General features: G+C 31.0%; 1 protein-coding gene, 1 long non-coding RNA gene and 2 other non-coding genes across 4 annotated transcripts; 3 read left to right on the forward strand and 1 right to left on the reverse strand.

Moving 5' to 3' along the window:
- Positions 1 to 2,733: 2,733 nt before the first annotated feature.
- Positions 2,734 to 2,815, forward strand: TRNAS-AGA (transfer RNA serine (anticodon AGA)). The gene has a single exon. It is a non-coding gene; the product is annotated as a tRNA-Ser (tRNA).
- Positions 2,816 to 2,882: 67 nt separating this feature from the next.
- TRNAN-GUU (transfer RNA asparagine (anticodon GUU)) lies at positions 2,883 to 2,956 on the reverse strand. Its single transcript has one exon. It is a non-coding gene; the product is annotated as a tRNA-Asn (tRNA).
- Positions 2,957 to 8,631: 5,675 nt separating this feature from the next.
- On the forward strand, positions 8,632 to 9,761 carry LOC148204512 (uncharacterized). Its single transcript, XR_015780291.1, has 5 exons — positions 8,632 to 8,758; positions 8,939 to 9,059; positions 9,167 to 9,215; positions 9,301 to 9,380; positions 9,456 to 9,761. It is a non-coding gene; the product is annotated as an uncharacterized LOC148204512 (long non-coding RNA).
- Positions 9,762 to 11,171: 1,410 nt separating this feature from the next.
- LOC124824539 (double-stranded RNA-binding protein 4-like) lies at positions 11,172 to 15,074 on the forward strand. Its single transcript, XM_047296973.2, has 5 exons — positions 11,172 to 11,352; positions 12,279 to 12,532; positions 13,314 to 13,530; positions 13,617 to 14,073; positions 14,664 to 15,074. Exons 1-5 carry the CDS (start codon positions 11,274 to 11,276, stop codon positions 14,719 to 14,721), a joined length of 1,065 nt encoding a protein of 354 aa, XP_047152929.1. The 5' UTR covers positions 11,172 to 11,273; the 3' UTR covers positions 14,722 to 15,074.
- Positions 15,075 to 25,385: the final 10,311 nt, after the last annotated feature.

Genomic DNA, 25,385 nt, shown 5'->3' on the forward strand with positions numbered 1-25,385 from the left:
TTTTGTGTGAATACTGTTAATGAAAAACATATGTGCTTGTTGTATATCTATCTATATTGAATTTCTATGTTAATATTATATACTCGCGTTTATGGTGAGTTAGATTCGTCAAACATTTGATTCTTCTCCGATGACCATTTATAGTGATATTTTAGTATTGTTAATTTATTTTGTGATATATTCATTTTGTATGATTTCTGTGATGATTATATTTTATTATATTGGATTTGAATTTATGCATTTGAACATGATATGAGTATTATGGAGAGATTTTGTAATGGTGTAATATGAGCATAATATGAGTCTCGTGGAGAGATTCTGTAATGATATGGTATTAGTGTATATGTTGAGGGTCCTGTTGTTGGAGGTTATCCTGATACTCTAATAATCATCCAATCTCAAGTAGAGAAAGATGAATCATGTGGTGAGAGGGACAGGAGGTCCTGGTCTATGTGTCGGTTTTGGACATAGTGTTGAGGACTAACCTTGTGGATGGTATGGAGTATTTTGGAAGTGTATTTGTAAGAAGAAGTAGAAGTCATCACAAGTGCATAACCTCCCGTGATCGCTCATCAACGTATCATCCGGATGAGTGTCTATTAGGTATTGTGGGATGAGTGTCTATTAGGGATTGTGGTATGATGAGATGAGTGTCTATGGTGCGATTGTTGTATGATGGTATGAGGGTGTCTGACATAATTATTATATGAGGTTTGTTGAGTGTATCAAAGTAATTATGTATGTTTTATAAATGATTTGTTGCATGTTAGCTCACCTTACTTGTTTGTGTTTGTGTTTGTGCGATGATCGTATAATTCGTTATACGGGAGCAGATGAAGGAATGTCGTCTGATTCAGTGCCAATGAAGAAAGAGATAAAAGAATAAATTAGAAGAATTCGAGTCATATTTATGAGTTTGTAGTTAAAATCTAAGTTTAAAACATATATATATATATATATATATATATATATATATATATATATATATCAACTATGAATTATCAAGTGTGAGATTATGGGATGTTACCTTAAATGTAATGCTACAATATATCAATTATGAATTATCAAGTGTAAGATTATGGGATGTTACAGATCTTATGGGAATGTTCAATGTATGGATATATGAATTAAGTATTGAGACTTATTTTGTTGCACCAATAACCATCTAATCTTAAGTAAAGAAGGGTGTGGTATCTGGTGAAAGGTGTAGGAGGTCTTAATTTAGGGACTTTACCTTAGTCAAAGTTGGTTGACGGACTAATATTGTGTGTAATAACTTGGGTGGTGAGTTGTTCCACCATCACATGTGCATAACTCACCAAAGTCTAATATAAATACATGTATATGGATAATTAAGTCTAGTGTGAGTATTTATATGTGATATAGTTCTTTTTATGAATGAGTGATCTATGATAATATATGTTAGTTTTATGAAAAATTCTTTTTGCATAGTAGTTTATCCTTTCTTTTGTGTTGTTTTGTTTATGTGTTTCTTTCTTTTGCGATAATCACCTTATCGATGTGAAAAGATGAATGACAAATGTTGATGCACCTATGGTGAAAGGCGATGATGACACATAATATTTTTCTTTTGTTTGTAGTAGTTATTTTATATAAAAGTTTTCTAAAACTCTAAGTCATCCTTAGTTGTTTTACATTTGAAACAATATGTTTTATTTATCTTAATCTTATAATGTTTTATTTTTACGAGTTGTAAGTTGCGAGATATTACATCCTAGTTTATAAAACTTTATTTTTATCAAAATATTTAGATTTTGAGTAGGTTTATATTGATTTTTTTTTTTCATGATTTTCTTTCATAGGATATTGTAATGTATAAGTACTTTGCTATTATTTTAGTACCATATAACTATAAATCCATAACTTTAACAAAAACACTTCGGGTTTATCTTTCTAAAGAAATTGTAACTTTTTATTCAATTTTATTTTTTACAAACAAAACAATATCACAATACTATTTCCAAAACTGAAAAACAAGCAAAACAAAATCACTGCACAAGTTATTTATTATTTATTGAATTGATGTGGATAGGAGCCTGTGAAAAGATTTCATATTGATAACAGATTGAAGGCAATTAATGAAGTTTGTTAGGCATTCCAAAATTAATTTTGGAAATGGATGTAAATCAGAAATAGAGGTCGGGCTTTAAGAATTGGGCCCACTGGTAAGATATTTTATATTTTTAAACAGCGAATTAAAACTAAACCGTAACTCAAATGTGTCAAATATAATTTTATATGATTTTTAATAATAAACAAATGTATTTCCGGAAGCCAATGCAAATCCAGTATAATTGTTTTGGATGAAGACTCAATTATAAAATGGAAAATGACACTTGAACAACCATTTTTGACAACATTTAGACACGCGCACACGTGTCAAAATCTGAGTGGTCCATTTTCATTTAATTAATCCAACTGGACCACTCAGATTTTGACACGTGTGCGCGTGTCTAAATGTTGTCAAAAATGGTTGTTTAAGTATCATTTTCCTTATAAAATATATAACAGATCGAGGAGCATTAATGGTAAGTAGTTGAAAGCTATTGATAAAATTACATTAAATCATTTAATTATGGAAAAGCACATGTTAACCTTTATTTAACCTGCAATATATTTTTCAAAGAAATTATACTTTTATTTTTTTAAATTTGATAATATTATCCATATGAGTGCATATATATATAAATAATTTTACTTTTAACAACAAAAGTGGACGTGCCGGAGTGGTTATCGGGCATGACTAGAAATCATGTGGGCTCTGCCCGCGCAGGTTCGAATCCTGCCGTTCACGATTTTTTTGTTATTTAAACAGTTTATTTGTTTTGCAATTAAAAGCTCATAAAAAACATATTAAAAATCGCTAGAAGGAGGGCTTGAACCTCCGACCTTGTGGTTAACAGCCACACGCTCTAACCAACTGAGCTATTCCAGCTTATTGGTTGATGAAGGTATGAACGTTTAGAAATTTAAATTAAGTTGTCACTGTATCTCAAAAGAAAAAACTTTATTGTTAGCAGATAAAAATGTGAGAAACGAGAATTAGATACCTGTCATGTCGCTCTGCAGAATGAAAACTATATTTTAGGGAACCTGATTTTGTCTCATGATCTAAAACAATGTTGTAACATCTTTATGGATAATGATATTTTGATAACATTTTTCTGTAATATTTTAATATTATTTATGTATCATTTTATGATTGATTTATATTAGTATTTATGATTATTATTACTAATTGTAATGTAATTTTGGATCAATGACAAAATAACACGTAAAAAATATTAAAATGTTATCAAAATATTATTATCAAAATATCATTATCCTTTATGAATAGATGGCTGTCTCACAAATACTTTTTTGAAGTAAATTTTTTTATAGGATCACATTTTTTATGTTATAATTAATTATAAATGTTTTACCTCTATATATAATCTTATAATTATTTTTAGTTTTTTTTAGATTAAAGTATTTTAGAGATTTTATCTTAATTTCTTTAAATTATAAATTTGAAAAATATATGATTAAATTAAGTTTTTACATAGAAAAGATAGTTGTGTTTTGAAATGACAAAAATATCCATTTGTAAATAAAATTCACATCAAATGACTGATACTTGCGAATATTTTAATACTCATTTATAAATGGGTCAGGTAAGGGTCAGAGTCAGATACTGGTATCATACTATCCGTACTTGGGATATCTATTTTCAGCAAAAAAAAAATTCATTCATATTTTATTAAGTTAAATTTAATTAAAATTAAAATTAATTTATATTTTATTATATTAAATTTAATTGAAATTGAATTTTAATTTACATTTAATTTAATTTTATATTATATTTTATATTTTGTTTTGTAATTTTATTTTAAAAATTTATAGAATATATTTTTTAATATTTACGGGTATCCAAGGATATCTACAAATTTCAAAATGAATATTCACATGTATTTTTTAAATAAGCATCTATCATGTAACAAATAGATATTTTTTATTGCGAGTTAAGTAGGTTATGTATGTACTATTATTACCTATTCTGTTTTTCTCTCTAATTGTGTTCATCAAAATTAGTCTATTTATTTCAATATATATATATATATATATATATATATATATATATATATATATATTAGTTGTGTTTATTGGTAAATAATGATTTGCATTATTACTAATATGGTTTGGAAATTAATATAAATTTGAAATATTATGTCACAATTATTTTTTGATTTATTAATTGTGTTTTTTTGTCTTTATTTATTTAGAAAAATAAAATTCTATTGAATTTTCACTTTATAATTTTTTAAAAAATATTTTTTTTCATACAAAACTCATTAATCAACTAAATGAATAATTGAATATGTATATCACCTTGAGATTGACAATCCAACTCTTGTTAAAAAATTGATTTTTGCAATTAAATGGTCAATTTGTATTAATGCTTATATGTCAAATGTAAATGTGTTTAAAAGATCTACAATGCTCATTTATCCTAATTTTTTTTCTCTTGCGTGAAGTTTCCTTTCGACGGTAACGACCATTTTATGCGACTTAGGACATCCATTGATGACCAAAAGTTGCATTTTAGTCATTCTCGTGTGCGATTTGCTGGGAAACATCTTTTCCTCCAAATAATTTTTTGCATTTAGATCATCTCTCGTTCTTCTTGCTATAGTGTTGGCGTGCATAAGTGTTTTTAGAGGAATTGAGTCATTGTTATACATGAATGTCCTTCTTGTTTGTCTTGAATGTGGGTTTTATGATTTTCTTTTTGTTTATATTAGATGTTCGATTCCTTTTAGAATTTTTAGATGAAGAAGAATGACAAGAAGGAGAAGAAAATGAAGAAGGAGAAGAAGAATAAGGAGAAGAAAAAGAAGAAAAGGGAGAAAGAGAAGAACACGAAAAAGAAGAAATTCGGTCTAAATTTTAGAAAAAAATTACATAAATTTATGTTTGTTACAAAAGCAAAAGACTTAAATTAATGCTTATTTTAAGCCAACAAACATAAATTTACGTCTTACCTATAAAAAATGTAAAAAGCCTAAAATAACTAATGTAAAAAAGCTCTTTTTTTGTGTTAGTGGAACGAAACAACAATGTTTGTTGTACTTAAGAAATAATTGGCAAACTTAATAAAGAGAAGTCAAGTGAGAAAGAAATAAACATACTTAGGTTTAAAAGTACACAAATAAGAAAAAAATTAGAGAAAAGAAAAACCATTAAATACCCTTTTAATATTAAACAATGATCACTTGAGGTGTGTGAAAATCATGTTCATAAGGCAACAATGTTGATTGTATTGTGAAAGAACTGACAAACTTAAGAAAGAGAAAAGTGAAGAAAGTAGACACACTAAGGTTGAAAAATGCATAAATAAGTAGAAATTTATTAGAGGAAAGACAAAGTATTCCATACACTATTAATATTGACCAACAAAAATAGGAACTTGTTCAATAACCGTGCGAAGATAGAACCCTCTCTTTCATTAATGTCATCTATTTATTCCATTTTATGTTTGAATGAGTAAAAAATTGTGGTGCATTGATATGAGCATAAGGGGTTGTGGATAGTGTGTTATTGAAGTTAGGATTCACAATTATGAAGGGAAGAGAGAGATTTAAGGTTTGTGAGAAGAAAATTGAAGAAAGAGGTGAAATAATATGAAATGGAGAAGACTATGGAATTTAAAAAAATTAATTAATTTTAACCTCCCACATTGATTATTTGGACACATGTTTTAAAGGTGTGACACACCCCCACATAAGATAAAAACTAATTGTGTTAGTTGTGAAAAAGACTTAAATGTTTACTTGGTCCCTACGTTTAGTAGTAATTTTCAGTTTAGTACCCGATTTTAAAAGTGTAGACATTGGGTCCCTATGTTATCAAAATTGTTTGACTTTAGTCATATCTGTTTAACAATGTTAAAATTGATAACGTTGAAGTTAGTGTGGAGCTGATATGTGCAAGAAATGTTGACGTGGCACTTAATGTAATATCAAAAACTTTTCCCAAGCGTGACTTCTTCTTCTCGCATATAGACCCAATCCTAGGCTATCTCTGTGATCTTGCACAAATCAGGGAGGCTTTCTTCCTTTTCTTTTTCTGCGTTTCGTGTTGGGACCTTTGGAGGTGACGACGACGGCGTGGAGAGGGCGCGACTCCGACGGCGTCTTCGTATTCTCCAGGTGGCTCGCGGCGGCACGTTAGCCGTTCTTCCTCTTCTACTTTCTCTCGGTTCAGGTTTGTTTCGCGTAGGGAAGGGAGGCCGGTGCGACTTCGTCTCTGCGGCGTGATGATCCCCGTTCATAGGGGTGGCAACAATGGCGTCATCGCAAGGTTTCGACTCTAGCGACTTGGCAACATAGGGGTTTGTGCTCACTGTTGGCGCGTCTCGCGATTTAGGGTTTCGTTTGGAGATTTTGGGGTTTTCTGTTCTTATTTTTTATTCTGATTTTGGGGTTTTCAGTTTTTGCGTGAAGAGCTCGTGATTCTAAGTGCATGAAGTTGGTGAGGGCAGCGATAACATTGCATTTTGGGATTGAGTTTTCTCTGCGCAAGTGGTGGCACATGGATTTGGGATCCTTGATTCTGCGAATAGGGTTTTTGGAATTGGGAATTTGAGCACTTTGGGGATTTTGGTGTATTGGAATTGGATTCCTGCAATTGTAGTTTTTTTCCCTTGAATAATTTAGTTTGAAAGGAAGGATTTTTGGTTTCTTGATTGTTTTTCATGAATTTGTATTTTTTGCGTTTTGGATTCCTGTGATTCGTGGATCTGGGGTTTCATGGTGGTTGTTGGTGGCTGGAAAGTGACGTCAATGGAGGGTTGGCGGATGCTGCCATGGGGTCGCGGTGGCAGCCAAAGTTTCCCCAATTTACATACACATAACCCAAACTTTGGTTGTCACATTAACTGATTTTATGTCAACTAAATGCCACATCAATATTTTTTGCACAGATAAGCTCCACAGTAACTTCAACGTTATCAATTTTAACAGCGTTAGACGGATAGGACTAAAGTCAAACAATTTTGATAACATAAGGACTCAATGTCTACACTTTTAAAATCATATACTAATATGAAAATTACCACTGAACATAAGGACCAAGTAAGCATTAAGCCTTGTGAAAAACTAAAACTCACATCTTCTACAAAGAGAAAAATGAAATGAATCAAAGTTTAAAAAAGAAACCAAAACAAAAATTGTATGATAGTTTATTAACAAAAACATATTTAACTCTTAAAAACAACTTTTACCTTTATTATATATTTCTTATTTATCTCAATAAATATGATTTCTTTTAATTTATTCGTATTTATTTAAAACAACAACAAACAAATAATTAAAAAATAATAATAACAATCATGAAAAGAGTGAAATTTACAATGTGTATTTAATATAAAACAACGCGATAAAAATATCTTATAAATATATTCATATTATTGCCATATTTCTAAACTACAGTAAGACAAAGAAGGATTTCTACAACTTAATTACAAACATTCAACATACAACAAAATAAAGGATTCATTAGAGAAATCTTGTTTGACCACACATAAATCAACATGGTAATCTATACTATCTATTTAAATAAACACAAAACAACTCCAATTTATATATAAAAAAATACTTTTGAACAAATTGTAGTCTGAATCACAATCATAATAACTATAAATATGAATAATATAAATTTATTGTTTAGGACACTAACTTTAGAGTCATTTTGTTGAAAAGTAATTTTATATTATTTATGTAAGATTTATTTTTGTTTTTTAAATTGTTTCTTTATTTTTTAGAGAGAAATAAAGAAGATTCTTAAAGACATATAAAAAAATAACGTTTTTTTTCATGTTTTAAGGAAGAAAAATAATTGTATAGATAAATTGATTATTTTATAATTAAAAAATAAAACTCATTATAAATAGTATGATATACCACATAGGATTACTCTCGATATTTTTTGTAATAGATATAAGTTTTTTATGTTTATAATTATTTAACTTCTTTTTAAGGATGTTTGTTATTATTTTTTAGATTAAATCCTCGTATTATGGGAATATTATTCTATTTTTTAAACGGTCAAAATTGAGTTTATATATTTGTAAAATTAAATAATTTTATCTCTTCGTTAAGTTTTGATAAATAGCGTTTAGATATGCTAAACTGTATTTTTTTAAAAGGGTGTAGTATTATGTATTAAATTAATGATCATGTGTTCTAGAATAAAAAAGGTATAATACCTTATTTTGTCCCCAGTTTCGTTCGAAAATGTCAAATTAGTCCATCCTTTAAAAAAAGCGTCAATTACGTCCTCACTTAATAAAATTTGCATCAATGAAATCCCTTCCGTTAAATCCGTACAAACGGCGTTAATTGAGGAAGTAGAAGAAAGAGAAAAATAATTAACGCCGTTTGTACGGATTTAACGGGAGGGATTTCATTGATGCAAATTTTATTAAGTGAGGATGTAATTGACGCAATTTTTAAAGGATGGACTAATTTGATATTTTCGAGCAAAACTGGGGACAAAATAGGATATTAAGCCAATAAAAAATTTCACGTGGAAAAGTGAATTATTTATGATCTTGGTCTTCGGCTTCTTCTCTGTCTCCAGCGTCAATTGCTTCACCGCCTTGCGTTCATCAACTATGGTCAGACTTTGTTGTCTGTCGGGACAAGCACTGGCCGCGCGAAGTTGTCCGAAACTGCGAAGTTCATGGATCAGACTCTGGGTGAGTCCGACATTGCAAACCCAACACTCAAATACTCTTCTTCTCGAACTCACTCTCATGTTAATGTCGAATTCGAAATTCAAATTTTAAACCTTTTAAAACAGAATAAAAAAAACTATTTATTTTTCGATAAGTAAAGTTTTGAGATTTTGAAATTTTAGTAGTGGGACTCCTTGACAGGTTCAAATATTAGTGATGATTTTTCATGGTGGCTCTTGAAAGGAAGTGGTGGTGCTGATTTGAAGTTCGCGATTTTGGATTTAGGGTTTATTTGCAGGTTCGATTCGATTTGCAACTAAAGGTAACAACTTCAACAGGAAAATCTTGCGGGCCAAAAAGATTTCTCCTTTCTCTCTCTTTCTCCCCTTCATATTGTTAAACTAGTGTCTGTATTGTCTTGTGTTGCAGAGAACCTGGAGCTGACCAAAAGTTTAAAGAAATCAGCAACGCATATGAGGTAAAACTACAAATTATTGAACTCAGCTTGCCATTATGCCCATGCCTAATAACAACTTGTCTTCTGTGAATAATTTCCGTTACAGGAGTTATGAGATGATGAGAAACGATCCATATATGACAGATTTGGAGAGGCTGGACTTAAACGTTCTGGAATGGGGATGGGGTAAGTTACCTCTGATGATGTATGATTTAATTTTTTATTCTCGTTTCTCAACGAAGGATTTCTCTGTTATGCCAGGATCTCAGCAATCCATTTGATCTGTTCGAATCATTGTTTGAAGGCATGAATCGCAGTGCAGGGTTCCAGAGGTTCTTGTAACGATGCAATTGATGGTGCCGTGGGCAAAACTTGTTTGCTTATTTCCTACACCAGCAATACTTTTCCACCGTTAGTTTCTTTCCCCGCGGTGGACTCACGATTCAAGGTTTTGTCTGGTTCTGTAATTTCTTATTTGTAGTGAAGAAGGCGCGAAGGCGTTTTTGCTTTTGGGTCTGCAGGTCGTGATGCTGTGAAATTTTTATTTTAGCGATACCTTTAAATTTTTCCAAAGTGAAATTAACACTCAATTTTTTATAAGCATATGAATCCAATTTTAACAGTTTAAAAAATAAAGACTCACCTGAAATTTTCGTATAAATAGAAGGTCATATTTCTTTATGGATTTTGGTTTGATTTGTTTTGAAATATTAGTAACATTAGTTTTATGAAAAAAAAAGTATTGATAACTGTTGCCTAAAAATCCAATCATATAAACCTTTTTATTTCTCTAAAAAAATTAAGAGAGACTTTATTATTTTTACTCATGAAAATGATATAATATTTAATTCATATATTTCTATTTCTCTAAATTTAAGAGCACGATTAGTTAATATTAATGAAGAACAATTTTACTGTTTTTATATTTACTTTTTATTATTTTAAAATGAATTAAAAAATTAAAAGTTATTATTGAACAAATAAACGTAAGTCATAATTATTCACAGTTCAATTATCATCATTTTTTAAATATTTACCACTAAAATTTTCTATTTATATGTCTAAAGGTGAATAATTGATTTAGTATAATAAAAAAGTTACAATGAAAAAGTTTGAACTATGATAATAATTAAATAAATCTTTTATTTTTAATGATTATTTTAATAAATAAATTAATGTTAATATTTAATTAATTTTGAAGAGAATATTTTTGTTTTATAAATTAATTTTTTTAATTTTTTTAATTTTTTTTAAGATTAATTTTTTTTATTTAATAAACACATATAATAATTATAAAATATTTTGTATTTTTTTTCGTGTGTTAAATTTTTTACTTTATTGTACTGCATTTTTCTATCAAGATATTTTAGGATAATAAAATTAAGTAAATGTTCACAAAATCAGTTAAAAACATTCAAGAATTCACAAATATTTTAACTTAACATTCTAAAGGATATCATGTACTTACTAGAAGATTTCACAACCATTAAACAAAATAATAAAGTTGTAAAACATACTCAAATAATTTATCCGACACAAAATATGCTTAATTTATAGTTACAGCAATGATTTTATAGAAAATCAATTATTATACATTCAAGTAATTTTAAAGTTGTATGAATCAACTGTTACTAGATTTTTTTAAATAATAATCAATATTAGACATTTATAAAACAATATTGAAGAGATTTAAGATAAAAAGTAAACAACTTAAAATTAATTTATATATAAACAAATTTGACAAAGTTGTTTTATATAACTCTTTTTTAATTCACAAGATTTTTTTTTCTTATTTTCTTTTAAATAGTTGAGGTAATTAAAAAGTTGAACTGACCTGTATTTAAAAAACAAAGTTAGTTTTTTTATTACATTTTTATAATAAATTTACCGCATCACTTTATTTTCCCGAAATTGCAGAATGTAAAATGTTGGAGTTGCTCTCAAACCAATACTGGGAACCACGGGCAATAAATAATACACTCTTCCTTTCAACATTTTACCTTTCTTTTCCCTCTCCCTCAGTATTCTAGTGCCCATTCATTAAACCCTAGCCACAGATAAACTCCTCCTTCCTCCACCATGCCCTTGTCTTCTTCCGGCGCTTCTTCCGTTCCTTCACGTGCGGCTCCTGTTCCCTTTCCTTCTCATACTCCCGGTGGTAAGTCTTTCGTTTCTTCGTAACCAGGTTATTAGTATTACTCTAGTACTGTATTTGGGACTATTTGAGATTTCGATAATTTTGATTTTGATTTTTTTTTAATTATTTTGACTGGAAGTGAATTTGACCTAAAACTGTTTGGATGTTTGGAGTTTGTTACATCTACCACTTTCATTTTTTTGAAAAGGTTTCTGTCATGGTCATGGTCGAGACACCTTTTCTGATAGATCATTGTTTCTTCTGAAATAATTGTAGTTTGAACTCAGGTTTGCTTTAACTAAAGGTGTTCAACCGCTGGTGTTGTTTTTTTGAGATCTTTGGCTGCAGTTCTATTTTCAGTTAGTTTCAAAACCTTGATGTAGTTTATATACCTTTCCTTGAAACATTTTTAAAAAAAAGTTCAGAAAGTTTTAAAGTAAATTGTTTCACCAGTAAGAATGATTTTTTTAATACAGCTTTTATAATTTTAATTGGGAACATTCATGTGCAATTGCCTTACATTGCATTTTAATGGTTTTAAACTGTGGTTGTAACTGTAATTGCGCTACATTGTACATGATTTTTTACTCATGCAATGAAATAAAATTTTCTATAAGTTAGCATTAGTTTGTGTAGAAGTTAGAAATAACAACTTAGAGAAGTTATACGAGAGATTTCTAAAGTTAGTTTATAGTTTATGAAGAAAGTAATTTAAATTTTTCCTCTTATTTTTCTTTTATAGAAGTAATTTATAAAGAAGGCTGTCCTAACAGACTCATATTCTATCTACATGTTAGATAAATTATTTGATACTTATACTTTGTATGAGCTTATGTATAGGTCTTGCAATCACATCTTTTCTTTTGATGAGAGTCTTTTAGCATACATCTATGTTAAATGCATGAGGAATCACCAATGGTTTGAATTGTTGTCATGAAAATTTTCAGAGCATGTAATGTACAAAAATCGTTTGCAAGAGTTTACGTCAAGGTCAGGCAATGAAATTCCTGTGTATCAAACCATCAATGAGGGAGTGCAGCATATTCCAAAGTTTAGGTCGACTGTGCGGGTGGCTGGGATTGATTACACTTCCAAATCTACATTTCCCCAGAAAAAAGCTGCCGAACAGGATGTAGCTAGACTTGCTCTAGAAGCTATCCTTGAGAAGACCAGAGAAGAAGGACCCTCTCTTGTTAGTGAGGTATGATGTATCACATCTTCTTGTTAGTGTTTTCAATAGATGCAAGACACATATAGAAATTGTGAAGTAATTCTGAGGTGATGTTTTTCAGTAATACCTTTCAACAGTTAAGACACCAAACATTGCTATAATTGAGGTTTGATTTTGCTTACTCTGCATCTAATTGACGAAAAATGATTTGTTCAATTTTGTGAAAATGTATGCTATTTTCCCTTATGATTAGATATAATGTAGTTTCTCTTGTTTATCAAATAAAATAAGTTGTTTTTGTGACATTTGATATCTTGCATACTCTGTCATGTTCAGTTAGTGTACATAAATGTTAAGATGGTTTCTGCCTATTTTGAATTCTAAAATAAATTTATTTGTTCTTCTGCATGTGATATCTTTTATTGGATATATATCTCTGTAATGATGAAGAATCTTAGTTTTCAGCAGGTGAGGTAGCATTATAAAATAATGATGCGAGTTTGGTACAATTGAAGTATCATGATGATAAATATTATTTGTTAATGGTTTGAATTGAAACTGTATAACCTGAATTAATCATTCTTATATTTGTATCTTGCAAAAGCTTTTTCATATGAAGTGGTTCTTACTGTCATAGCAATTTATTGCCAACTTATGAAAAGCAAATAGCTGGTGAAATAACATTGATCTTAATTATGTATTTATGTTTCAATTAAGATTTTTCATTGTTTCATTTTTTTTGGTTTAGTATTATCATTCAATATTATCTTGTTTTTTTAAACTGTTGATTTTTTTTTCATTATCTTTCAAGATTTCTCCATTATGCAAGTCTATCGTAAATGAATATGCTTCTAAATTGCATATTGAGGGACCTTCATACAACACTGTTCAGCAACAATTAGGAGGTGTACTTCCGATTTTCACATCATCAGTAGTTTTCAATGGTACAAGTTACACTGGTGATCCTGCAAGAACCAAAAAGGAAGCTGAGCAGTCGGCAGCACAAGCTGCTATTCTTTCAATTATGGGTATCCTTTTGTGTATGCTTTATTACATATTCTCAATATATTTTATATAGCTATGTGCTTACTTGCTAAATGACCCTTTAATGTAGGTGATTCTAGCACTGGAACTAAGCTCATTGAGATAATTAAGTCGAAGTCTATATTTTATGAAGCAATCAAAGGGAAGGGTCTATTTCTGTTACAGGCTAGTGAAGTGTTACAAACACCAAAGTCAAAAGATATTTCTGTTACACCGGATCCTAAAGAGGCAGTAGTTCCAGATTCTGTGCCTGATAAAAGTGAAGTTAAAGTTGAGCATACCGAGTCTTCTAAAATTCATTCTACATGTCAAAAGCAAGAATCCTCCCTTCAAGCCACCCTGCCTTTGCAACCAGGTTCTGCACATTCCATTGATAATGATTTAAGTTCAGAAAGGCAAGAATCCTCACTGCAAGCCACCCCGCCTTTGCAACCAGGTTCAGCACATTCCATTGATACTGATTTAAGTTCAAAAAGGCGGAAGAGGAACAAGAAGAAGGCTAATAAGAAGCCACGGTTGGAATCTCCGTAAGTTTCTATAATATCCCATGATATTTTGTTTGGTGTTTCTCTTACTTCCTTGTCTATTTATTTTTTTTCAGTTTTTCTACCTGTTGTGTATGTCTCGGTGTTATTGTCCCCTGCAAACGAAAAAGCTATCCGGCATTTAGACCACATTTTTAAGTTTGCATTGTCCAGGTGGATGTTAATGCATTGTCTTGAATCAATTCCCAGTGAGGTGAAATTGCAATGAATATTTTATGTAAACGAGAGCATACATGTTAGTTTTTAGTATCATGCAATATGTAACATTTTATAGAATTATGAATTATGTTATATTATATTTATTTAATAATTCCTAGATACTCGTCATTCTAAAGAAAAGTTTATCATCTTACTATCTGATTGAGATCATACATTGGCCCTGGTAGTAAACAAGTGTGTTTGTATCATATAGTGAGGGATGATATATAATATTGTTTTGGGGGGCTTTATTTGTGACTTGATTTAAAGCCAGATAGATATGTTCATATATATCTGCTTGTCTGTCTTTTTTTCTCCTTCTCTGAATGTGTCTTATGATTAAATGAATGCTGCTCTGTTGTGAAACGTTGCAGGTTACCGATTACTGCACTTCCTATGAACCAAGCCCCTCCTTGCACTTCAGTTCCTTGAACCAGGTTCCTCCTTGTTCGGTGGCACAGTAAAAGTGTAAAATCTGATGCAGAAAAAACCGTGGATCTGTGTTAAAATTCACCGATGTTGTTAAAATTTTATTCATGTGACCTCTCTGTTTTATTAGGCCCTTTTGGTACTTGTTTTGCCTTCAAACTTTTGTTGAAAAAGCACAGGTTTACTCTCCTGGGGCTGTTTAACAATCTTCTCCCGCTTACCTGTCTTGACTAGAAGGTAATTTTAATAATTTTCGTAGGACCGTCAAAATATATTTTGTATTCTGAAATTTATGTTTTTGATAATTTTGCGTCAAGATTTCTTCATTTATGATATTATAATGATTTTTATATTTATTTTGAAACTTCATAATTTTTAATTCTACTATTTAGATTTCAATCATGTTAAAATTGATATTTTATGTTTACATTGTTGGATGGATTTTAGTTTAAATAAATATACTTGTTAAAAGTTATGAACTTGGTAACATTAATGAGAATTTGTATAATAGGGATGGTATGATCTACTTAAAAAGTATTTGAATTAGACAATGTAATTTGGTTTCTGAAGTCGATCATTTCTGAATTGATTCTTAACTGCATTTTAATCGTACTAGTTTTAAATCGGGTTTTAAAGTCAATTCTTATTTTTTGTTGATTTATATTGCTTACTGAAATCTTTTAAGAATCAGTATGTTATTTTTTGGATTTTTCATGTTTTCTTTTTCACGTCAAATAGGAAATGATTTAAGAGAAAATTACGCAAATGTTAATTAAGGATTTACATCATATACACTGTTTTTTTTTTCCTTCCAACAAAATAGTTTTTAAAAATAGGTGTATCATTTTCATTCTTTCAGTGATATGCTCACTTGCCATACAACTTTGAAAAAACAAACATTAAGGATATTAAACAATTTAGAAATTTTCTAAAAGCTATAAGCAAATGAAAAGAAAAATGCATTTGGTAATTTTATTCACGTGTCACTCAATGGGCATACTAGGGAGGAAACCAAAATTAAATTTTTTATCACTTATAAATGTGTGGATTTTGCAAATGTCTTTAATATATATATATATATTGGTCATCAATAAATTTTTTATTTTTGTTTATATCTTTGTTACAATTGTTAAATGACAACTAATCAAATATTAGCACAGACAGTTTTCCTTTTACTTTTTGTTAGAGCAAAGTTTGGATACCTTATATCATTCCCTATATGTTATCTTTTCTTGATTATTGAGTACCTTTTATAGTCAAGGGTTTTCTTGAACTAATAATTCTTATGCTAAAATTAAAATTAAAATATCTAAATTTTTGTCTTGTATTATCATTCCTTTTCTTATTTGATGATTATTTGATTTAATTATTCATGTTAGAATATGCAATATTATTTAGTAGATTTATTCTTAATTACATATTTATTTCTATTTTAATTGTGATAAAAAAAATTCTACGTTTCTATAATAAAATATATATTTATTTGATAAATTTTGTATTCTATGGTTTTTATTAGACTTATATGATAAGACTTTTATTAAGATAGGTTGGAATGCTACTTATCATTATATATTTTTCCAACTCTTTGAACTATTCAATATATTTTAAAGTAAACTAGAATACTAATTATCGCCGTACAACTTTTCAAGTTTTTAAGTGATATGATTTATTTGAGGTAGGTCGACATTCTATTTATCATTATATATCTTCTTAAGTTTTTGAGTAACTAAACATACTTTAAAGGACTTTGTAGTTATAAAATTTACTTTAAGGTAAGTTGATTTATCACTACACAACTCCTCAAATTTTAAACAATATGACTTACTTTGATATAGGTTAAAATTCATATTATCACACTTTTATTTTAATAAATCAACTTATTACTATTGATTAAGGTATGATTGGACCTTGATTAGGCTAACAAAAAGTAAAACTCATAACAACTATTATAAATAAAAGTCTAAGGTATAACTTTTATATATATGCACAATACATGCATAATCGTAATTAATGTTTTTTTGCTTGGGCATCTACTTACTTTCTACAGGTATCATCCGAATGACTTTCACAAGCAACACTTGGATTTGGAAGCGACTAGTTAGAGATCAATCAATTGACGTGAAGGTCGCTTAGAGTTTGATCAGTTGATGTGAAGACTTGTTTAACCAATCTTGAAACATTGACGTCCACCGTGAGGCCAATAACGAGGTTTTCAAACGAATTATTGGTCCCTTGAGTCATCATTGAGAATATCAGTCAATCCTCTTAAATCTCAACTAGGGGACTTATGTTCCTACTATGTTCAATAGTCTCATATTACTTAGGAGTCGAGACCTAAGCTTGTTTAAATAATTCTTCCTCCTTCTACTCTCTGAGACGCCTTTTAAGAAAAAAACAGTGACAAAACTTCATTCCCCAAAGTGGACAATACCTTGAAAATGTAATAATTGACTTTAACTTAACGTTATCATTCGACGAACTTAGGATTAAAACACGAAGAAATATATATAAACTTTAAAAATTCAATGGAAAACCTTTTCTTTATACTAAGTTTATGGAGACTATTTATGTTTGTTGACGAATTAGTTAATTTGACTTTTATTCATAAGAAATTGTATAAATGATTTAATATTTTATCTTAATGTATTCATTTAGATTTTTTTTATAACAGATATAGTTTGTTTGTGTTTCATCAAATATAAACTTTGTATGTGTTTGATATATGTTTTGTATTTTTTTATTTTATTGTTTTTCAATACATTTTCATATAATAATACATTATTAATGATATTTGAAGCAATATATTAAAATTTCCCGTGATAATTAACATAATTTTTTTAAAAAAGAAAAAAAAATACTAGAATAATTACTATGATGTCACAAAAGAATAATATAATAAATCGAACCATTTACTTACCAAAACTTACATCAGCATATATCAGTGTAATGTTTTGTGCATCAAAAGATTACATTTGTTATGTGCCAACGTCATTTTATTAAGTACCGACATTAATTTACGTGGTTTACAACAACTCACGTGAACTACGTTTTATTCACCTTATAAATGCTTGTCACAATGCCAATAAAACATCTAATTAAATTAACAAAAACACATTATTACATCTATCCATAGTCGTTGGTCTGTATTATAAAATCAAGATGAAAAAAGGTTGAAATTTTGAGGATACCATGTGATTACTTGAATAAAAAATATTACAGGGATCATTGAAATAGAGCACTGGAAAATACAACACAGGTATGCTTAATGATGTTTTTAGCTTCAACGTTTTGTTAGAAAAAATTATTTTCTTGTAGTCCGTGACTTTAAAAATCAACATTTTTTGTTCTTATTATATTTTAAAAAACATCCAAACTATAGCCACTAAAACTAACATTTCTAACGTTTTATGTTAAAGAAAATACAAATCAAGACCAATATTTAAATTTTTTAAATAAGATTTTGTTAAGCATAATTAATTTTCACATTTCGTGTTATAAGATTTCAAAGTCTATAAAAAACTTAGAAAGTTTTTAAGACTAAAAATGAACATTAAAATGTTTAATACATCGTTTGGTCTCTATTTTTGAGAGTTTGGTTCAAAATGGTCATACCTTTTGAAAAAGTTTAATAAGGCCCCATATTTTGTTTAAAAATGTTCAATTTGCTCCTTTTCGTGGACGCCGTTAAAAACATAACGGTGCTGATGTCACTGTGGTCAAATCTGAGTGAGGTGTTATGTTGGATGATTATGTGACACTGTGAAGTGAAGTGTGAGTTCTTTTATTAAAATCAAAAGAAAATTCCAATCTAAAACCCTAACGTTTTAAGAACCCTAAAGTGGAAATTAAAATAAAAAACCCTAAATTGGGGAAAAATCCCCAATCTTTTTATGCATTTTTGCCTTCCTTCCTTCTTCACCAACAGTGCATCATCGAACATGGCTAATCCTTTCACACTTTTAACCCAGTGATCCATGGGTTTTTCCTCTCTCTATCGTGGGTTTCATAAAACCCCAATCTTGATCCCTTTTCTGGTGCGCCGCCATGTTTTCTATCGTGGAGCTCTCGCAAGCAATGGTGATCATTGGAAACATAATGATTTTTGGTTGTGTTCGAAGTGATAGTGGTTTTGATTCTGGTTTTCTTACAGGTCTGGCGAGACACTCTATTTTAGGCAGTGACGTTCCCTTGTTAGTGGTCTACGTAATCATGCATAAAAAGATTGGGGATTTTTCCCCAATTTAGGGTTTCTGATTCTAATTTTCACTTTAGGGCTTCTGATTCTAATTTCCACTTTAGGGTTCTTAAAACGTTAGGATTTTAGATTGGAATTTTCTTTGATTTTAATAAAAGAACCGACACTTCACTTCACAATGCCACGTAATCATCCAACATAACACCTCACTCAGATTTGGCCACAGTGGCATCAACACCGTTATGTTTTTAACGGCGTCCACGAAAAGGACCAAATTGAACATTTTTAAACAAAATATGGGGCCTTACTGAACTTTTTCAAAAGGTAGGATCATTTTGAACTGAACCCCCAAAAGTAGGGACCAAAGGATGTATTAAACCTATAATAAAAATATATGTTAGTAGTATGAGTGATATAGTGTTAACAGTTTGACTAATACGGTTAAAACTAATCCTTCATTGCCAAGGTATTTTTGAATGAGTTCTATTTTGTAAATTATTAAAAAAATAATTTCCCAATAAATTAAAACAACAAATTAAAGGAATTTTATACAAAGAGAAATTTTAAAAATTAATTCATACACAAGTTTAAATACTATCATAACTTATGTTCTTACATAGCGGAAGATGTACTATCTGAAAGACTCAAACTCTTCGAAAATTTTCAACTTTTACTTCCCAAATTACTCATTATTCTATTTTTCAGTACTCGTCCTCTGTAAAACGAATAAATATTGTGTTTGTAGAACATACTACAACGTTCATGTCAACCTTTAACGCCATGGAAAAGTCAAATTATAATTAATGTGAACATAAAAATAAGTTATCTAAACTACTGTTATATTTATACAATAATTTAGTACTCATGGGCCCTTACTTCGATGGGCCTGATTTTAGATCCAATGCCCTGATGACCCATTTGCCTTGATCGAGGTAATGCTTAACCATATTATGCTAAGTTTCAAAGTAAGTGGTACACCATTAGATTTGGTAAGCCAACATGTACTTGGTTAGACCGCTTAATAGGTGGTTCATTGTTAGCTCTAACAAGTGATGCATGGTTTTAGTAGGTGGCACCTAGCTCTCAATAGGCGACACCTAATCCTTGATACATAGCTCCTAACCCTCGGCATATGACACCTTGTTTTGGTAGGCAACACATAGCCCTCGATAGGCAGGACATAACTCTTGGTAGGTAATATATAACCCTTGACAAGTGGAACATAACTCTCAGTAGGCGGCATATAGCCCTCGGTAGACGGAACATATGGTATGTTCTGTACTAAGTTATTCTAGGAAGAGATCAATGTTGATAAGGCTGAAGGGTAATAAGTAATCTATAGTACACCAATCCTTTAGTCTTTTCATGTCTTGAAGGCTTGTGAAGAGTTTCAGTAAAGCAATGGTGGTCAACCTTCTTTTGACTTACCAAACGTGATATCGACAACAAGTACTCAATATTCATCTTGTAGAGTTTTTCATAGAAAGTTTGTATCTTTGGTTGTAACCTTACTGGTATAGTAGCCCCCCAACCTCGAGGAGCATAGAAATGAAGAGATTGCAATGGTTCAGTGTTGAGGCTGAGGTAGGGAGGAAGGTGTAAGGCTAAGTCTAACATGTGACACATGGAACGAAGCATTACTTCAAAGGGAAGGAGTCATGACTTTTTATCCGTGCAGTTTAAACCTTATTCTTTTTGGTCCATTAGGATGGGGCGAACCATCACCAAACTCCTTATAAATAGAGGTGTCAATTGTCTTGAATTTACCACCAAGGTTTCATAAGGTTGCTTTAAGACCGCTATCTTGCAAGGGAAGGATGCATCTTTGCAAAAGTCGAGTAATATTCAAGTGTCAAGGTATGTCCTGTATTAGTTCAAACGCGAGTTGTGGCTCTAGGAAGGGATCTGATAGTAGTAGTAGCGCCGTTAGTCGAGTTTCGGTACCATTAGATACAACCTCGTCCCAGCGTATGGATGTATGTATGGAGGTAGTTCTAGAGAATAGGGAGGATCCTTCTAAGAGGCATGTCAAGTCTGAATGGGCTAGGAGGGAGGGTATAAGTGGGTGGACCCCATGGTTAAGTTCTAATATTAAAAGTTTAGGTGGTTTAGGATTTTAAATTCCTGATTGAATAAAATACATGTTTTTTATAGGCGGTGTCCGAGGAGATTGTGTCTCTAAAAAGGGAGAGTGCCATTAACAACTTTTGTCATAATTGAAAGAGGTATGAGGATGATTTCTTCTTTATATATATGACACTTTTTTTTTATAGTTACATGTTCGTATACCTTTTGATGACTTTACCATGGGTGTCCTTAGGCTTTTTGAGTGTAGCTCCAACATAGTTACATTCAAATAGTTGGGGTTGCCTTTAGGCTTTTAGGTTAGTTTGCAAAGCGTTATAGTTGTTTCCTTTTCCAGGATGTTCCCTATAGTTTGCAAAACGTTATATCTGGTTACTTGACTGTCTTTGGTGAGAAGGCCTAAAGCTTCTCCTCTGATCCCATACTTACAATCCTTCAAAAAATTTAAGTATGGGTTTTTAAGGGTGGTGATTAACCCTACTAGTCAGTCACACTTTTCGGCGAAAATGGTAACAAAAATTTTCCCTTTTACTGGATTACAACCCTCTAAAATACTAGGAATGACCGAATGACATCCTATCTGAGAAGGATAAGGGAATTGTGTGGATCTTGGAACAACTGTAGAATAAGTTGTCGGCTAGAAACATTGTTAGAGTTTACCTGTCAACTAGGTCAGTTACCGAATTGGAAGGTAAGTTGAAGAATAATTTTAACTTGAGCATTTTGTAAACTGATATAAGCATTTTGGGGCGCTTTCAGGTTACATGACTCATCATGTTGCAAAAGTGGGAGGAGATGGGGACATATTTCGTTACCTCAGGAATCAACTGGCCGATGAGGCTAAGAAAACAAGTAAAATTGTCATCCCCAATCTATATGGTGTGAAGGTGGAGACTCATCGGCCTGCAAGTAGCAGTAAAAGGCTCGTGCCCCCTAAGCACAGGGGGTGGGAAAGGAATAGAAGAAGCTGAGGGCAAAACTACTCGGTCCAAGTTGAGATGCGCCTTCAAGGAGCAAGTCATCTGACATAGTCGGCTTAAAAGGTCCTATCGTTACAATATGTAAGGGGCTGACGATCAACCTAAAAGAGAATGACCTGAAGTTGATATAATAGGCCAAATTGACTACTCTCTTATGAGCTATGCTTGAGTTTCAAACTAGGTCATTTGTTAATCGGTCGGCGAAAAGCAAATTTTTTGCATAAGGAAATGAATGAAGATGAGAAGGTGAAAATGGTCTACGACCTTGCAGTTGAAAGGAAGGCGCCAAGGAAGAAAAGAGTTTCTGGGCTAAGCGAAAAAAGGGCTTTGAAGAAGGGATCAAACAATCAAAGACCTGAAAGACCAAGTGTCTCGACTTTCAGAAAAAGGCCAAGGATAAGTTGAAGGATTTGAAAGAGGAGAACGAAGCCCTAAAGAAGAAGATGGAGGAAGAGAAACAAGGTCGAGAGGTAACAAAGGCCGAGATGGTCGTGTTTCAGAAATACATACTTATGGAGTAGATCAATGACTTTAACAAGGTAATTTCTTAAGTCAAGTTCCTTTACCAGGAAGTTTCCTCGTTAGACGTGAGATTTTTTTTCTAATAAGGACATCTTTGATGATTGAATGCTCGAAGTCAATGAGATAGCGACCGCTAAAGTGGTTTAGGAAGTGGCTATAGTAGAAGGTGTTGCAGAAGAGTCCGGAAAGGAGACCATCAGGGTCTGTATGTTAGTTGTTGTTGATGCAATGATTGAGGGTGATGAGAATGGAGGTAACAAGATAAATAATTAAGATCAAACTTGTACTTGTAGTTGTTTGTTTTTTTTTGTTGGTGACCGAGCATAAGGCCATAAGATGTAATTACACTTCATTAATAGGATCAACTTTCATCTTAATCATATCCTACTTGCATAACTTGCGTTTCTACTCATATTTTAGTAGTAAATGTCTATTATAAGTATTGTGTTTCTTCCACATAGTAATTATGTTGTAGAGTGTTGGACTCTACATGTTGTCAAGGTTCAAGTAGGTAGGTGGTAGGAAATTGCATGTAAAGTTCATCTAAGACTGCTTAAGTAGATGGTAGGGAATTACATGGAAGGTTCGACCATAACCGCCTAGGTAGGCGACAAGGAATTCCATAGAAGGTTTGACTAGGACCACCTAGGTAGGCGACTGAGAATTGCATGGAAGGTTCAACCAGGACCATTTAGGTAGGAAGTAAGAAATTGCATGGAAGGTTCGATCAAGACCACCTAGGTAAGCGATATGGAACTACATAGAAGGTTCAACCAGGACCGCCTAGGTAGGCAGTAGGGAATTACATGGGAGGCTTGATCAGGATTGCCTAAGTAGGAAGCATGAAACTTACTTGCCTGCAAAATTGTCAAAGAAGTTTGAGTGAAAACCCCTTTTTATTTGATAAAGTGTCTCGTTAAAACCTTCAATGCCTTCATATTTGACCAAAAGTACCCGACTCGAAAAATTTATGTTGTCATAGTTCTTGTCCTAGGGTGGTAACCATATATCCCCTCATGCGTCTCACGTATAATGTACTCAACATGTTTCAAGGTCACACATTTGAGTAAAGGCTGACTATAACCTCTTCTTAAAAGGTCATTTCCAAGCAACATGTAATGAACAACTTTTCTTACCCAACTTTTGTCTTTCCTTTCCATAGTACCTCTAGTTTTCAAATAATGTATGTAAGGCTCCATCCACGTTGCCTCTCCCATGCCAAATCTCATACATTCATCCACTTTATTAGTGGCTGGTGACGATATCACTTGTTGTAACATAGATTTATACATCCCTTTTGTCTTGGTGTTGGCCAGTTTGAAGAACACATCAATCCTTATGTTGTCCCCACAGGGTATGTGCTCGATCTTAACTTAGGTAAAGGTGTCGAGTAGATTCGTCACGAGATGATGGTATTGCACTACAAGTGCATCTTTTACTTGGTAACCGTTTATGAGCTGGTCAATTATAAGACATAAGTCTATTCAACATATTAGACGACTCACTTTGACCTCCTTCGCCAGATTGAGGCTAGTTATGATAACATCGTACTTGACCTGATTGTTCGACATTTTGAAGCCAAAATATATGGGTTTTTCAATTAAAATCTCGCTCAGTCCTTCAAGGACTATGTCGCCCCACACCTTTGGATTGGAAGATTCGTTTACATATAAAGTCCACCATTCATCATCAAATTGTAAATCGCTAACGAAATTCGCCAAACATAACACCTTTACGAGACTTCTTGATTTATACTGAATGAAAAACTTAAATAATTTCATGTAAATGCCAATTAAAAAATTATTTTTCAGAGTAATGATATATGATTTAATCACAAATGCACTCTTTTTATAAAATAAATAACAAAAATTTTCTATCTCTTATAATTAAAATACATTGAATTTTAATTAATATTATTTTAAATTATTTTATTTTACTATGTTTACTAATATTTATTAATAATTAATTATTGATGAATTTCGACAGTTATTGATAAATTTTGATCGTCAATAACTATTAATAAATTTTTATTATTTGTCGATAAAATTTATTGATGAACATTTTACCAATAAATTTGTTATACCGTAGATAATTATTAATCATCTTAATTAATTGACAAATTTTTGTAATTACAAATAAATTTGATTTTTTTTAGTATTTTCTGTATACGATTACTTTAATAGGATAGGTGAATATATGCATTGTATATAGTAATAAATAAATGAGTAAATAATAGAAAGCTAATGACAACTCTAACGAGGAGATTTGGAAGATATGGAGAACTGTGATTAGGAGTTTCCAAGTTGATGGGTAAGAAGGACAGAATTAGACACTCTCCATGAAACAAGGAAAAGGAACTTATCGTTGATTTTGAATGCCAGCTCTGGTTTTTCCCCCTTTGCCCCAAAATTTGAATGTGAAGAACTAATTAACATGTGGATGATCTTCTTTGTGTCTACAAAAGATCTACTTAACTGTATTTCATCAGCAACTACAAACACTCCTGCACCTTGTCTCAAACATAACCCTAAAATATCACACCATTTCCTCAACTCAGTTGACCATACCAATTCCTTCTGCTTTTAAAAATTCACTATATGATGGAATCTGTTCCAGAGAATGTTGACTTTTTTCTTTGCTAACAGCTAATTAATGGAGAAAAGCCAGCTCTTAGATGATAAAGGCAGAAATACTTCACATATTAATTCATCAATGGTGTTTATTATAGAGTTAATTAAGAGATTAGGTCATTAATTAATATAATGTCATTGCATGCCATTTTTAATGTTTTATAGAAATAAGTACAAGATTAGGATCCAGTTAAATAATATATGTGAATCTGTCATTTTATTTCACTTGTTTTAAAATTATGTTTGAGAATATTT

Source organism: Vigna umbellata, chromosome 1, assembly GCF_029865625.1.
Source record: "Vigna umbellata cultivar VRB3 chromosome 1, Vumbellata_1.0, whole genome shotgun sequence".
NCBI lineage: Eukaryota > Viridiplantae > Streptophyta > Magnoliopsida > Fabales > Fabaceae > Vigna > Vigna umbellata.

Coding starts and splice junctions, on each gene's coding strand:
- LOC124824539 (XM_047296973.2), top strand. CDS start 11,274: ATGCCCTTGTCTTCTTCCGGCGCTTCTTCCGTTCCTTCACGTGCGGCT. Junction 13,531..13,616: donor TGCTATTCTTTCAATTATGG/GTATCCTTTTGT, acceptor CCTTTAATGTAG/GTGATTCTAGCACTGGAACT. Junction 14,074..14,663: donor AAGCCACGGTTGGAATCTCC/GTAAGTTTCTAT, acceptor GAAACGTTGCAG/GTTACCGATTACTGCACTTC.